The 16,847-nt window shown below is 36.6% G+C and overlaps 1 protein-coding gene across 1 annotated transcript in view; it reads left to right on the top strand.

The window, feature by feature from the left end:
* Positions 1-16,847, top strand: part of LOC150080822 (glycerol kinase 5) — a 376,684-nt gene that overhangs the window by 316,705 nt on the left and 43,132 nt on the right. The window contains exon 14 of the mRNA XM_090382163.1: positions 5,024-5,074. Coding sequence (XP_090238289.1) covers positions 5,024-5,074 — 51 coding nt within the window. The remainder of the gene's footprint in view (positions 1-5,023; positions 5,075-16,847) is intronic.

A 16,847-nucleotide genomic window follows, 5' to 3' on the forward strand; every position in this document is an offset into this window, starting at 1 on the left:
AATTGAAGAATTTGGTATTGGCAGATATTACAAAATAAATGCGTCAGATATTACAAAATAAAAAAAATCTATAAAGAAATCCCTTTAAAATTCGATGGTGGGAGTGATAAAAGCAGTGTATTAAATAGAGAGACATTAAAAAAGCCAAAAGAAGTGTTTCTGGAAGAAGCTATATTTAAGTGCCAGCACCACCTGATAAATGTATAAAAAAGACAAAAGAAAATTAACAACATAAGAACTTGTCTTTTTATAGTTTTTAAATAAAGGCTATACAGTGATTTTGTTTTATTTATTATCATCAGTTCTGCCTATATATCATTAAATTTTCCATTTATTTGTGTTCTAAGTTTTTTTTGCCTTTTTTGGACTATCTTTTGTTTCACTTATCCAGATTCTCATGTAATCCGGATGACCTCTCCCCCAGTTATTCCGGATTAGCGAGGGTTTACTGTAACAGGATAGTGGAGAACAAAGAGAATGAGCTACAGCCGTGTTTATGGCTGTAGCTCAGAAACGGTTAGGTAAAAGTGGGAAATAAACGCATTACCAGAAAGTTCATCAAAACGATATATAAGATAGGACCTCTCTCTACTCAAAGGAGAAGCAATTCATGTGAGAAGCCTAAAAATGTCCGGAATGCCACACTAATGCATAGTCTATTGGCATGGTGCTGTTGTATGCCATGTATATACATAAACTTATAATTTTTTGTAAAATAATAAGAGGATATTAATAATTTACAAATATTAATACCAACGTAGAATGTATTGAGTATTACATCTCTGATTCATACTATCTAATAAACTTATAATACAAATTACTCCTTAACCCCTTAATGGATGAAGCAAAAGCTTGCAGCACAGGTGCTCAAAGACATGCTGAACCTGATGATATTCAATTTTTTGAAATTTGTCTTGAAAATTTGAAGTTTGAAGAGAAGTTCCAGGAGCTCAAAATCACACTGCTTCACAGTACAAATACCTGTGTATATCAAACCAGGATACAAATGTTCACAGTTTTTTCTGTCACCTTTAGTTTTCATAATACAGCTGCTGATAATGTCAGTACAAATTAATGAAACAATTTTATTATAAAATACAGGAGAGTGGTTACAATTTCATTTTTATCACTTTTACAGTTTAAATACCCAATACACATCATTAAAATAATGCAGTAGACTGTGTAATAAAAAATGTACAATTCAAAAATTTTTTTTGCAGTTGATTTCATTTGGGTATACTTTGTCTGGAATGTCGTAGTACAACATTAAGCAGTGGTCTGCCAACATAGGTTTGTTCCAAAAATCTTGGCAGTAATTTTCCACTGACTTAATGGAATCATTCCCTGCTTGGACACTTATTCATCAAGGTTTTCAGGACTTTGGTTTTCTAAACATGCAAATGCAAGAATTCAAATTTGTCATTTTGTGTGCGCACATTATTTGTGTTCCTAGGTTTATCTAAAAAAAACATTCAAACACCTGGCCATCATGTCCCCTCTTACGATGATACCTGGATACGCCACTGATCCAAATTATTTGGTTTTAGTGACATAACGAACAGTGGAACCATCAAGTTTAATTAAGGGAGGTCTGTTAGCAGATAAAGAACCTTTAAATACCATCATAGAAGTTTTGTGTGTGTTGAAATTTTTAGTTTTTTAGCATTAGTCCATTCTGATAAGTCCTGTAGGATGTTATTAGTTTGAGTTTCTATCTGGTCCCTTGGAGTTAGCATAGCAAAAAAGGACATCTGCATATATCATTGATTGATAATCATCATATTGTGTCAATCAGTAAAAATTTTGCATGTGTTAAAAGTACTTGGCATTAGTGAGGGTTTCAGACAAATGATTTCCATACAAGGGTAATTTCCTTGCACCACTAATTACTTAAAGGTTAATCACTAGGCTCTCCTAAAAGGAGCATGAATCATTAAGTATTGTTACCCTGCAGTGGGAAGATTAGTGAATGACCTCCTCCAAGTTCTGTTCATATTTTCTGTGTCTGGTGACATGAAATAACTATCATTACGGTGTTGACAGACAAATATTGTTTATTTGAAAGTACCCGAAAAGGGTACTGTCATATCCATTTATTACCTTATAGTAAAAATATTGCCTTTCAGTGCAATTTGTTCATTTAAGATAGGCCTAGAGGGCTTAAGACTGATCTCTGCATACTCCACTCATAACATTAGTGCATGAAGAGTAGTGCCCATTTACAACCATTCTGTTTCCTACTACTTAAACCATCCTTTATTCATACTGATAACTTGCTTCTAATGGTACATTGCTCTGATTTATGCAACAGTTGTTTATGTGAAATGGTGTCTAAATAAGTATATAACGTCAGAATTATTCTCTGCATCCAGTTTCTTTGGGACAGACTAATCATGTTGCGACAACCTTATAACTTCAGTCCTATCAAGATGATCTTTCATTATGTTTTCCGCTATTGACTATTATTTTTCCTGTCAGAGGAGTCAGACTTATAAGGTCTAAAGTTACCTACTTCACCCTTTGAAACCCCTCCTCTTGTGAACGGATTATTCATTTGCACATTTTCAAGCTATAGGGACTTCCCCTGGGTCCAAGGATGCTCCCAGCATTATAGCTAAAGGTTTTACTGTTGCTTTTAATATAAGTGGATAGATTCCATCAGCCACAGATGCTTTGTTAACTTTTAGTTTCACCATTTTCTCTTTCACCCTTCTTTTATTTATTATAAAATCATTTATTTCTCAGCCAGTATGTGATTCATCCCTTTCCTTCTAGTGCTAATACTAACTTCCTGGGTAACTTGCTTACAGACTAATTTATACTTAACATATTATCTGACAATTTATAATAATCCCATTCATTTTTTATCTTATTCAACACTCATCAGTTGATCTGGCATCCATTTTGGTCTTAACCTTGAAAAATATCTTGTAGCTGGTATAAAAAGCTTAGTAGCCTTTATGATTATCTCACTTAACACTTCCCATTTTGCATATACACTTAACAACAAGATTAACAACATTATTTTGCTCCACTAAAAAGTTTTAAAAATGTCTGAGCCAATTATAATCACCTTTGCAAAAATGAAATTCCTTTAGCATTAGCATTAGTAGAGGCATTTGATGCAAGAAAGCAAGCTTATGCAGCATCAGCCAAAAAAAAAAAAAAAAAACACTTTACCCCTCTGTTCGTTCAAAATATCTGTCCAGCTGAGCCTTAAACTTATTTAGGCTATCAACTTCCACGACAAGGGATGGAAGTCTGTTCCACCAACCAACCACCCGCTGGCTAAAGGCAAATTTCTGCACGTCTATCCTACATCTGTCTTTCCTCAATTTGAATTTATGCCCTCTCAGGTGATTATTCTGAGCGAGAGGAAGAATCCCATCAACATTGAGCATGCTCAAACCATTCAAGGCTTTATACACCTCTATCAGATCACCTCGCTGGTGCCTAGTCTCCAGACACTGTAATTTGCAAAACTTAAGCCTTTCTTCATAAGAGCACCCCTTTGTTCCATTCACTAATCTTGTTGCCCTTCTCTGTACTCGTTCCAGCAGCTCTACATCCTTTTTGAAATGAGGCCTCCAGACCTGTATACAGTACTCTAGGTGTGACCTGACCATTGCCTTATACAAGGGAATAATCACCTCCTTATCCCTGCTAGAAAAATTCCTATATATCATTGATAATACACCATGAGCTACTCTTGCAGCCCGTCTGCACTGCTCAGAGGACTTCATATTTGCCTGAACAACCACCCCCAGGTCTCTTTCATTCTCTACCACTGTCAGTGTAGTACCACAGAGTTGATACGTTGCTCTGTGATTGCTGTTTCCCACGTGTAGTACTTTACATTTGTCAATGTTAAACTTCATTTGCCACCTCTCAGCCCATCTGCTCAACCTTTCCAGATCCTGTTGCAGCAGCATAGTGTCAGTAGTGACAACCCTGCCTACCTTTGTATCGTCTGCAAACTTCGACATTAAGATTGATATACCCTCATCAATATCATTTATGAATACAGAAAGCAATAATGGACCTAACACTGAGCCCTGAGGGACTCCACTAATAACATTAGTCCACGAAGAGCAGTGTCCATTGATTACCACTCTCTGTCTTCTCCCCCTCAGCCACCCCTTTATCCACAGCAGCAATTTGCCTCCAATGCCACACTGCTCCAATTTGTGCAGCAGTCTTCCATGTGCAACAGTATCAAAAGCCTTTCTAAGATCCAAGTATATAATATCAAAGTTATTCCCTGCATCCAGTTCCTTTGTGACTGCATCATAGTATCCAATCAATTTGGTCAGGCAAGACTTCCCCTCAACAAAACCATGCTGTGTCCGAGCTATAGCTGAAGTCTTGTCTAAATGATCCTGCAGTGCTTCTTTAACTAGTGCCTCCATTAACTTTCCTGGAACAGAAGTTAAACTCACAGGTCTATAATTACTTGTGTCAGCCTTTGATCCTCCTTTGTGAATCTTTGTGTATGTATCTTTGTTTATGTATCTTTGACAGTAGTTATAAATGAATGTCAATTTATATTTAGGATTGATGTAAAAATTTGCATATGTAGTTTGCAAATGAGAATATTCAGAAAAATGCAGTGGCACACTAATAATTTTACAGGATGATGACACGATACCCTCACACAACATAATTTCAAGAGCACAACATGGTACTAATGAATAATAAACTTTAAGGTGATGCAGTCTTTTTGGCCACTGCTGTATTTTGTAAGTGTGCTATTTGAGCAAGTTACTTATCAAAAAGAAAAAGAAACATTTATATTGTGTGTGTGTGTGTGTGTGTGTGTGTGTGTGTGTGTGTGTGTGTGTGTGTGTGTGTGTGTGTGTGTGTGTAATTGAGAATAGTTTATGTAAACTTTCACTCTTTTCTTCTTCAGAAACTCTGCTTTCATTTATCTAATGGTTTCTTACTAAATAAAAAAGAACTGTAGTATATTTTAAGAATATCATGCAAGTAATTATTAATTACTGTAAAATGATTTGAATTTCAGGCTTGTTCACTAAACCTTCTGATTCCAGTGACATAGCCTCTTCAGTTAAAGGTAAGTTTTAAATCTTTTGAAGTATAAATGGTGTCCTTGAAATTGACTTCCATTTCTTAAGGGAATGGTTCATTAAAATACAAGGAAAAAAGTCTATACTTGGTTTGAAGTAGGAGCGATGGATTTTGAGTTAGCGCATTAAACAGATTATTTGTATAATAATAATCGAAGTTTACTTCAATATAATATGTAGAACACTTCCATATGATACTTTCTGGCAATTAAAAAACGAATTTTTAATTGCTGGAGAGTATCATACGGAAGTGTTCTACATATTATATTGAGGTAAACTTCTCTTATTATTTTACAAATGTTGATATCAACGTAGAACATATTGAGCATTACAGCTCTGGTTCATACTATTAAACAGATTAGTGACATCATTTTCGCTTCTAGCATTTTGCGAACATCATGGTCGGGTATTCAAATAAGATATTATTGCACAAAAATTGTGCTATAATATATGATTTTAATACCCAACTGTATTTCTTATAAAATGTATGATGAAAATGTAAGGCTGAAACAAATGGATTGTTGCTGTGGTACAGTAACTTCATTATGTGTATAGTGAGTAGAAAACCATTAATGTTAGCAGAATATGCACACATTCACTTTGTGTGTAGTGCGTGTGAAGAAATACTAGAACTGCAGCCACCGAATACCAGCATCATTTTTCAACCAGGTGACACCCTAATTGCCATGTGTTTGTGCACATGCCAAGTAGTGTCACCTGGGTACAGTGAAAGGGCATCATGACCAAAGTCAGCTCGATTATATTCTACACAAGCAGAGGAAGAGGTGCCAAATTATTAGATTTCTCCAGAGCACATGAAGAGTTGCTGTAAGAACAGGTCACTCCAAAACCTTCGTGTGGCGCACACTGCATGAACACGGGCTGTGTGCATACTGTATGCACAAAGTTCAGGCATTACAAGCAGAAGATTTACTTGCATGTGAGCATTTTTGTTTATGGATACTTAATTGTATCAAAAACAGCCCTGACTTTCTTGTCATTATCTCCTGTGTACTGGTGAGGCAACATTTACACGAGATGGGATATTTAACATGCATGATCTCTGTACATGGTCAGCGAAAAATCCTCACACCATTGGCAATTCAGTTTCCAAGTGGGATTTAACATCAATATGTGGGCTAGCATTGTAGGAGGTAACTTGATTCATCACGAGTTCGCTGCCCACCTAAACACTAATCATTTTATATAGTTTTTGCAGAGGACATTGACAACACTTCTGGAACATTTTCGTTTAACAGTTCATGCCAATATGGGTTTCGACATGACAGAATACATCCACATTTTGAGTGACAAGTCAGAACATTCTTAAATGATCGTTACCAGAATCACTGGATTAGTCACCGAGGTCCAGTTTCTTGTCTGTCACACTCTCCTGACCTTAACCCATTGGATTTTTATGTGTGGGGTCACATGAAACAAATTGTTTATGCCACAGAGGTTAACAACCAAGATGACTTATGAATCGCCCTTACGAAGCTGTTGCTGCTGCTATTAAAAACATACACATGCTACTTGCATGTGTATGGGATTCCTTTTCATAGATGTTGAAGCTTGTCTCCTTATTTCGAACTTCTCTTGTGATATATCTTTTGCTCATGATTTAGTTTGATTGCAGTACTAATAAAATTCATTAGTTCCTGTTGTACAACATAATTGAGTTTGAGTGCTCTTCAATTCATAGCTAAATTTTAATCAATGAATATTTATTATTCTGGATTTATTGATAACTATTACAATACAAGTAACATTATTCAGATACTTAGTAATAATTAAAATAAAAACTTTTTTTACATAAATAAAGTTTCCAATTAAAGTAAGCTTTTTCTTAATGATTGCTTTTCATAAATTTACTATTATACACAAAATACCAGAAGCAGAAATGATGCCACTAATCTATTTAACGCTCTAACTCAAATTCTGTTGCCCCTACTTCAAGCTGAGTACTTTTCTTCTTGTATTTTAATGAACCATTCCCTTAATAAATATCAAAATTGATTTCAAGGCACTTTTTTAAGTTACAGGAAAAAATAAAACTTATGAGTTACTGTACAAGTCCAATAAATCATAGCATTTACTAATTTTCTTTTGTAAAAGTCAAAAATATTAAAACATCATTCACATTTGAGAATTTTCAATTTCAGAACACCATATGTTGACTATAAATCCATTATACAACAGACCTCGAAAGAACAGTGAAAATGTATATGGGAAAAAGAAACAAATAATAAACTTTTTGAAATAAAGAAAGAATCCAAACAGTGGCAGTCCAGTCTAAGAGGAAATAGAAAAGGAGAAACTGTACTAGCACGACTGCACATTGGTCATATATACCTCACGCACAGTTACCTATTAAGAAAGGAAGATGCCCCACAATGCAGTAGCTGTCCATTCTCACTAACTGTAAAGCATATCGCCATAGAATGCCCATCTAAGAGAACGAAAAACTGCTTTCTCTTCACATTTCAAAAATTGCAATCAGTTAACACTACAGAATGTTTTAGATCGTTAGGATATGGATGATGTTTTTGTTTTTCTAAAATTGATTGATAAATATCGCCTTGTCTGAACTTTTATATCAGAAACAAAACAAACAAGAAAAATATACTAGCCAGAAATATGTGCATTATAGCCATTGTTGCTAATGCACCAATAAACCTAACAACAACATTTGAGAATTTTAAACAAAGATGTGTTTAAAAAGTTTATGGGAATATATATATATATATATATATTTATTATTTATTTTTTATTATATGTATATACAGTAGAACATCAGTTATCTGGAATAATTTGAAAGGCTGATTTTTCGTTTTTTTTTAAATTTTTTTTTAAAATTAATGATAGTATTTGAGACAAAGTATTTCTGTTTTTTCTGCATTGTATATCTGGTGTAATGTTGGATTAGGACTGATGGGTTTTCTTGGAAACCATGAGTGATAAAGTTTAGTCATTTCCTCCAGTGAACCTAATTTTCAATGACATATTTTGTTCTCTTCATTTCATATTATGTTTAGTTTAGCTCCAGATTCGGTAAGAATATCAGCCCGAAACTGTGCCATTTATTATTTTTCTCAGTTTTTTAAGGTAAAATGTCAACGAAAAGAAACAACGCTGAAATGGTCAGAAAACCAGGAAGAATGCAATATAATCAAATTGATGTTATTAAGGAACTTGAGAGATTTAGCAGCAAAAAAATAGGTCACAACTACAAATGAAACAAAAAACGATCGAACATTATTTAAAAAAATTACTTTAAATTTTTTCCATATAAAATTTACAGTATTTACCTATCCGAATATGCAAAGCTTTAGGTATAAGTTATTATTTTTTTAATTAAATAAATTCATTTTTTCTTACACTATTTAAAATCTTTTCCTTTTACCTTAGTACATAACAGAATTTATTTAATTTTGCCTTATGTTCAATTATCCGGAAAATTTTGCTATCCAGAAGAGGTCTGACATTAATTATTCTAGATAGCCGATGCTCTACTGCAGCAGTTCCCAACATTGTTTGACTCGCGAATCCCTTTCAACGTAATATTTTTTATCACAAACCCCTTTCAACGCAATATTTTTAATGCGAACCACTAAGCCTATATTCTCTGAAATTGTATAATATTTCTGAATTTTTATTATAAAATATTTCCAGTATTATGTTTTTATAAGCGACATTGCGTAATAATAAAAATTATTATTAAGTATTATTTATACTTTGTAAAGCAGTTGTTAATCAGTGCAAACTAGATTTCGAACAGGCTAAGAGTAGAAAACTTACTTCTTGTCCAAATGGAGCCGAGCATTCTGGTCTCTTGCCAAAGCTATTGGCCTTAAATTTTTGCCCATCTCTGTTCTAACCTCTGTCAAAACCAAATGGTTCTGTTGCCACATCAGCCAACGCTATTGGCCTCAATTTTTGCCCATCACTGTTCCCACCTGTCAAAACCAGATGGTTCTGTTGCCACATCAGCCAAAGACAAAGCTGACCTGCTAGCATCCTATTTTTCTTCCAACTCATGTTTTGATTAGTTAGGTTACTTAATGGCTCATCTCTAGCAGAGTCTTTCCACTCTCTGTCTCAGACTTTCTGTTTCTGTTGCATCCCTTTTCTATAGATACTTGCATCGGCACTGTTCTTCCGAATTGGCTTCTATAATTCCCGCTCTCTCTTTCAAAGCAGTCCGAACACATGCCCCCACCAGTCAACATCCTTTTACTGTCCAAGTTCAATCCAACAGAACCAATTTTTTTTCTTCCTCATTTATTCCTTCAACTTCTGTTTTCTGGAACAACCTTCCTTCATACATATTTCCTGAAAATTACAATCTACAGAAGTTCAAGTCTAATGTCAACAAGGATCTTCTTTCATCTTTTCAACCTATGCACAGTACTAAGTACTATAGGTTCTAAAAAAAAAAAAAAGTACCTATACATAATAATGATCCTTGAGAAGGGAAAAAAAATTAGTATGGAAAACATATTTATTTAAAAAAATGTTATTTATGCATTGGTAATTCACTTCCATCATTTCTACTACTCAGGTAGTATGCATACATTGTTTGATTATATCTCATATCGTGAATACCTTCACAACAAGTTGCTGAGGTATTGCACTGCTTTGAATAAGTAATGCTTCACCAGTGGAGAAGGCTATTGTTACTTATTATCAGTGGATACCACCTCCCAGACAGCACCGTTTCGAAACTTGTTGGCTTACTCATTGCTGGGTTGGCAGGTACCCTGTTTTTGCAATAGTGACAACCCAATTATGAAGTATAACTCCAAAATATGAGAGATGCTTGATGGTGTGCATGGATTAATCTAAAACTATTTAGTTATTTAGTCAAGAAATAGTTTTAGATATTCATTTAACATTATATACTGTAAGATAGTCAAGTAATAATAAGGAATTGTGGGAGATGTGGTTACTTTCTTTGGCAACTCTTTACCTTGTATTTCATTTTATTTTACTTTATATAATATACTTATATACATACATACGTTACATAATATACCTATGTAAATCCAAGCAGACACCATTACAGAATTTTTAGTGCGAACCCCCAGGGGTTCGCGAGCTACCCATTGGGAGCCGCTGCTCTACTGTACAAAGGATACTAGGAAAGTTTTGCAATACAGCTTTGTTTATTTAATTTTTTCAAAGTAATTTCCTCTACATTCAATACACCTCTCCATCCTCCGAAACCAATCTTTAAACCAGTTCTGCCAAGTTTCACTAGGGAGTAAAGCACACTCGTTGTCCCAAGCCCGTAGAAGGTCCTCATCACTGGAAAACCGCCTCCCTTTTAGCTTCATTTTCACATGTGGGAACAGTGCAAAGTCGCAGGGAGAAAGGTCTGGACTATAGGGAGGGTGCTCGAGAAGTTTCAGTCCTGTCGTGGTCAAATATTCGGTGCAGGCTTTGGCGCGGTGAGCTGCAGCATTATCGTGATGGAGGTACCAGGTGTCCATTCTTGACTTTGGCCGCAGGTTCTTCATAGATCCAATGACTTTAGGCAGGCATTGTTCAGTATACCACTTAGCTGTGACTGTCTTCTGCGTGTCCAAAACGACACGTTCCACAATTCCACTTGATTTGAAAAATACAGCTATCATTTTCTTCTTTACAGATCGGGATTTTCTGACAATTACGGGTGTGTCGTCATCATCAAAGACCCAAACTTTGTTTTGAGCCTTGGTCAGCAGATCGTAATAGTACAGCCAAGTCTCGTCACCTGTCACGATGTTGTTCACATACCGAGATTGTCCCTTATCAAACTTTTTTAACATCTCCCGGCACCAAGTCACACGTCGTGTCATCTGCTCTTCAGTCAGTTGATGCGGCACCCAGAGAGAACAAAGTTTCTTCACGTGCAAATGATCTTGCAGAATCGAACGAATTGCTGGTGCATTTAGGCCCAAAGTATCCTCTATCTGTTGGTAGATCACTCACCTGTTTTCGTCAAGCATTTTCCTCACAGCAGTAACGTTTTCCTCCGTAACTGACGTTCGTGGCCTTCCCGGCCTCTCAGAATCCTCCAGAGTGAAATTTCCCCTTTGGAATTCTCTATACCACCTGAATATCGTTGTACGATGTGGACAATCATCATCTAGTGCAAGAGTCATTTCTTCTAAGCACTGGTCTATGGTTAAACCACGCACGAAATTATACCGCAAAACTGTCCTTATCTCATTTCGTGACTACGATGCCATCGCAAGCACTTTACACTCTCACTACTAATGAATAACTGAGCCCATCGACTTGGCGCGGCGGCTACTATGCACGTATGAACATGTCTCAACATGCAGCAACAAGCAGCTTCCTGTGATTCATTGTTGCGTCATATTGCAAAACTTTCCTAGTACCCTTTGTATATATATATTATCCTTCCAAGGTTGTAAGAGTAACATATTCACTATAACCAGAATATCTTGTTATTAACTATATGGTGCAAGGAAGCCTGAGGCGTATGCTGCACCAGCCAAAAAAAAAATTTCCTGAATTACCCTGAGAGAGAGAGAGAGTCAAAAGTAGAAGGGAATCGCCAAGAAAGAGAAGTTTGATTATATCTAGCTCAGGATACATGTGCGCATAACCTTGCAGGAATAACAGATATATCCCTTCAGTCCTCTTGTTTAAAAATTGACAAAGCCATAGTAAAGGCAAACAATGACAGTTTTCAGTTTTTAAACACGAACATGTGGGGAGGGAGATATATCTTCTATTCCCGAAAAGTTGCAAGGGTAGCATATTCACTATATTTGGAGTTCCTAATATACAGTACTTCATTGTATTAAAAAAGAATTCACAAATGCAATTATCAAATGGGCTTTTAGCAACACAAACTGGTTAAATACTAGCATTTATCATATGAGAAGAATAATGGAATGAAATAAAGTGAGATGTGTTTATTTCTGGCTTAATATACAGTATTTCAGTCAGATAATAGAAAAAATTTGTATAAAGAAAATTTGTAAATTAGCATTAGTAGTGGCAAATTATGGAAGAAAGAAAACAAAGACAGCTCGCAATTCAATCTGTGCCCTCTCACATGTAGTCTGAGAAAGAGAAAGAATCTCATCATCATTGAACTTGCTTAATCCATTCAAAGACTTAAATACCTCAGTCAGATCACCTCGCCTCCAGAAACTGCAATTTGTAGAACTGAAGCCTTTCTTGTTAAGAGCACCCTTGGTTCCACTCAACAATCTCATTGCCCTTCCCTGTACTCATTCCAGCAGCTCTGCATCCTTCCCAAATTGAAGCCTCCAGACCTGTATACAATGGTGAGCTATAGTGAGCTCGCAAGAGCCCATTGTTATTTTTTTTTGAAAATCTGTGTGCCCATTGTTGAAACAATCATTTATTTTACAAATTAAATCCTGAATTCAATTATTGAGTATCCCAGAGCTGGAACTATGGTGGGGTGAGCGGGGCCCCAGCCACAGGTGCAGCATTTTAGGGCACACTCGACCAGTTATGCATTTTAAAATTGATTCATTTTTGATTTAATTACAGTCAGACCTCTGTTTAACAGTCTTCTTTATAGTGAATTTGTTTTGAATTTCTCTTGGTAATTACATTTAAAATATTTTCAGTATAACAAAGAAAATTTCCATATAACGAACAGATTACGAGAGACTTAACTTTTTACACATTGTTTACAACTCTGGCCTTTAGGCAATTAGAAAGCACGAATTAAGAGTTAAAAGGATTACCATTGTGCAGTGTTAGTGGTGCCCATAAAATCTATGCAGCCATCTCTTCACATAACCAAAAGTCGTGCTAGTCACTATGGTTTCCATAGCCAGTCAGAAGCTTAAGGCGTATTCCTGACATGGATAATAGCCTCTGGTCAACCTGTGTTGTGGTTCCCCTTTACTCCTGCGAGCAGTCATCTGTTTTTTGGAGAAGTTAGTGACCCACACTGTTCAGTAAATTTCTCCTGTCTATGTTTAAATGATCACAGCTGAATATCCGAGTGATTCCAACATTTTGGACTGTATTCAAAGAACTAGTGACAATAACGATGTTGGGGGAGGGGGCGGGGATAAAGGCAACTAAGATATTTAATAAACTTTCCGAAGACAAAATGTTGGCAGATTTCGAAACTGTGTCGAGGTCTTCACTGTGACAAAAATGTTCCAAAATATAATGGCATACAGGCAATAATAAAAGAAAGAAAAAAAAATAATAATAATAAATCCTGTAGGCATTACATCTCCAATCTCCAAAAAACCAGCATGATTTAAGGATGATTGCTAAAGAACTTGATGTGGAAATTATAAAGTTTAGTCGTGTTCGGGCCACAATGGGAAGCTTGTAGCTAGCGGATGACAATTGTGTAGTGGAGGAATTATCCCGTTTTGTGCAAACATTTTGGATCAGAAGTTAAATATTCAGGATTATTAAGCCAACTTTTAAATCTGGAATTTCTTAATGATCTAGCACTAATGATCGACATTTTATCCTTAAAGGATCGATTATTAATCAACCGAATAATTTTAAATTAAATAAAGAAAATAATGATATCATTGATGAGGAATTGAAAGAAATTTTAAACAAAGGCAGATATTGCTGGGATGTCAGAGGCATGGTGTCACACAGACATAAGCAGTGCAGAATTGGAATTTGGGGAGTACAATGTGTACAGAAAGGATAGATAGGACAAGAAGGGAGGAGGGATTATGCTGTTAGTTTAGAAACACATAAAATCTAAGAAAGTGCATCTAATTGATGTTGCTGGACAATGCAATGTTGAGTCTCTTTGGTGTAACATAAGCACTGGGAAAGGAAAAATGAGAGTAGGTGTGTGTGTGCTGTAGGCATAATGAATCTGATGAGTATAATGAACATAGAAATGTACAGAGAAATAGAGTGGGCCAGTAAATCAGAATGCCTTATAATGGGAGATTTTAATTTCCCAGAGATTGACTGGAATTTGTGGGTTGGTCACACACACACACACACACACACACACACACACACACACACACACACACACACACACACACACACACACACACACACACTAGCAAGGCTTTTGTGGATTTATTGGATGATTGTTTTCTACAGCAGCATGTTCAGGAGGCAACTAGAGGGAGTACTCTTGATCTGATTATCAGTAGTGATCCTTCATGCATTAAGAATCTGCAAATAAAGGAACCACTGGGTGGTAGTGATCACAGTGTGCTGAAGTTGGATTTACTCAAAGAGGTAACTGTTGTTGTTGTTGTTGTTATTTGGTTTTTAGGAGCATTAGCAACTAAGGCCATATTGCTCCGGGAATATGCGGTGGTCATTCCCTTGACCTTTCCGCATCCTCCGTATTTGGTGGTGACGGGCTCGAACCCCGGTCTAATCAAGAAGCGTGTGCTACGCACTGCTGCTCCTTCCCACCTGGCTACGGAGACGCCAAGAGGTAACTACCATCAGGGGTAAAGGGAGGGGTTTTTGCTTTCGTAAAGGTCACTACAGTGGTCTGAGACAGTATTTAAATTCTATACGGTGGGACCAACTGATGATGTTACCAACAGCAAATTCAAAATGGGAAGCATTCAAAGAATTAATCTTGGAAGCTACTAGGCTTTTCTTACCAACTAAGAAATATTGTTCAAGGTTTAGGCCTAAATGGATATCAGATGAACTAATTAGACATGTGGCAGAGAAGAAAAATGCATGGGATACTTATAAATTAACAGGTGACACAGAAGCCTATGATAGATATAAGCTGGTCTGTATTGTAACCAAGTCACAAAGGAGGCATATAGGCATGCAAAGGCAGATTACAAGAAATCTTTGGCAAAGGATGGAAAGAAAAACAGCAAAGAGTTCTTTACTTATGTAAACTCTAGAAGGAAGCAGATAAATCAGATTGGTCCACTTGATGTTGATGATCCTGTTCAGGAAACTAACAAACTAAATGAATATTTTGCATCTACATTCACACATGAGGAGTTATTCAGGGATGGGAATGCCAGAGGTGTATTAAACTCTGGTAGTAAGTCAGATAATCTTTTAATAACTGAGAGTAAAGTGGAGAAGAAATTGTTGAAGATAAACATAAGAAAGGCACCTGGTGTGGAGGGAATCTATCCAGTTATATTAAAGGAGGCAGCAAAGGAAATAAGCAAACCCTTATCCATAATTATGAGAGCTTCCTTGGACTCAGGGGAGGTACCCATGGACTGGAGATGTGAAAATGTGACTCCAATCCACAAAGGGGGACACAGGTAATTACAGACCTGTTAGTTTAACTTTGTTCCACGGAAATCAGTGGAGGCACTGGTTAAAGAAGCATTGCAAGATCATCTAGACAAGACTTCAGTTATAGCTCGGACACAGCATGGGTTTGTTAAGGGGAAGTCTTGTATGATCAATTTGATTGGATACTATGATGTAGTCACAAAGGAACTGGATGCAAAGAATAATTTTGATATCATATATTTAGATCTTAGAAAGGCTTTTGATACTGTTGCACATGGAATACTGCTGCACCAATTGGAGCAGTGTGGTGTTGGAGGCAAATTGCTGCTATGGATAAAGGGATGGTTAGGTTAGAGTGGGGGAAGACAGAGAGTGGTAATCAATTGACACTGCTCTTCGTGGACTAATGTTATTAGTGGAGTCCCCCAGGGTGCATTGTAAGGTCCATTGTTGTTTTCAGTATTCATTAATGATATTGATGATGGTATATCAAGCTTAATGTCCAAGTTTGCAGATGATAGGAAGGTCGGCAGGGTTGGTAATAACACTAATGACGGTACGCTGCAGCAACAGGATCTAGAAAAGTTAAATAGATGGGCTGAGAGGTGGCAACTGAAGTGTCACTTTGACAAATGTAAAGTACTGCATATGGAAAGCCGTAACCCCAGAGTAATGTATCAACTGTGTGGTACTACACTGACAGTGGTAGAGTGTGAAAAGGACCTGGGGATAATTGTGCAGACATATGTGAAGTATTCTGAGCAGTGCAGATAGTCTGCAAGAGTAGCTCATGCTGTCTTGTCAATGATATACAGGAATTTTTCTAGCAGGGATAATGAGGTGATTATCCTCTTGTATAAGGCAATGGGCAGGCTTACACCTTGAGTACTGTATACAGGTCTGGAGGCCTCATTTTAAGAAGGATGTAGAGCTGTTGGAACGAGTACAAAGTAGGGCAACAAGATTAGTGAAGGAAACAAAGGGTTGCTCTTAAGAAGAAAGGCTTAAGTTTTGCAAATTACAGTGTCTGAAGACTTAGGCACCTTGCGAGGTGATCTGATTGAGGTGTATAATGTCTTGAATGGTTTGAGCATGCTCAGTGCTGATGGTTTCTACCTCTCGCTCAGAATAATTGCCTGAGAGGGCATAAATTCAAATTGAGGAAAGGCAGTTGTAGGATAGATGTGTGGAAGTTTGCCTTTAGGGGGGGGGGGGGTTGATTGCTGGAACAAACTTTAATCTGTCGTTGTTGTAGTAGTAGTAGTAGTAGTGGCACATGATGCAAGAAAGCAGGTGTAGGAGCTTATGCAGCATCAGCCAAAAAAAAAAATCACACCATTCCCTCCAAATACCTGTCCAGTTCCTCCTTAAATTTATTTAACCTATCAACTTCCACAACGACAGATGGAAGTTTGTTCCAGCAATTAACCACCCGCTGGCTAAAGGCAAATTTCCGCACATCTATTCTACATCTGTCCTTTCTTAATTTGAACTTATGTCCCCCTAGGTTCGTAATCTGAACAAGTGGAAGGA

Source organism: Mastigoproctus giganteus, chromosome 9, assembly GCF_048544385.1.
Source record: "Mastigoproctus giganteus isolate SK-2022 chromosome 9, ASM4854438v1, whole genome shotgun sequence".
Taxonomy (NCBI): Eukaryota; Metazoa; Arthropoda; class Arachnida; order Uropygi; family Thelyphonidae; genus Mastigoproctus; species Mastigoproctus giganteus.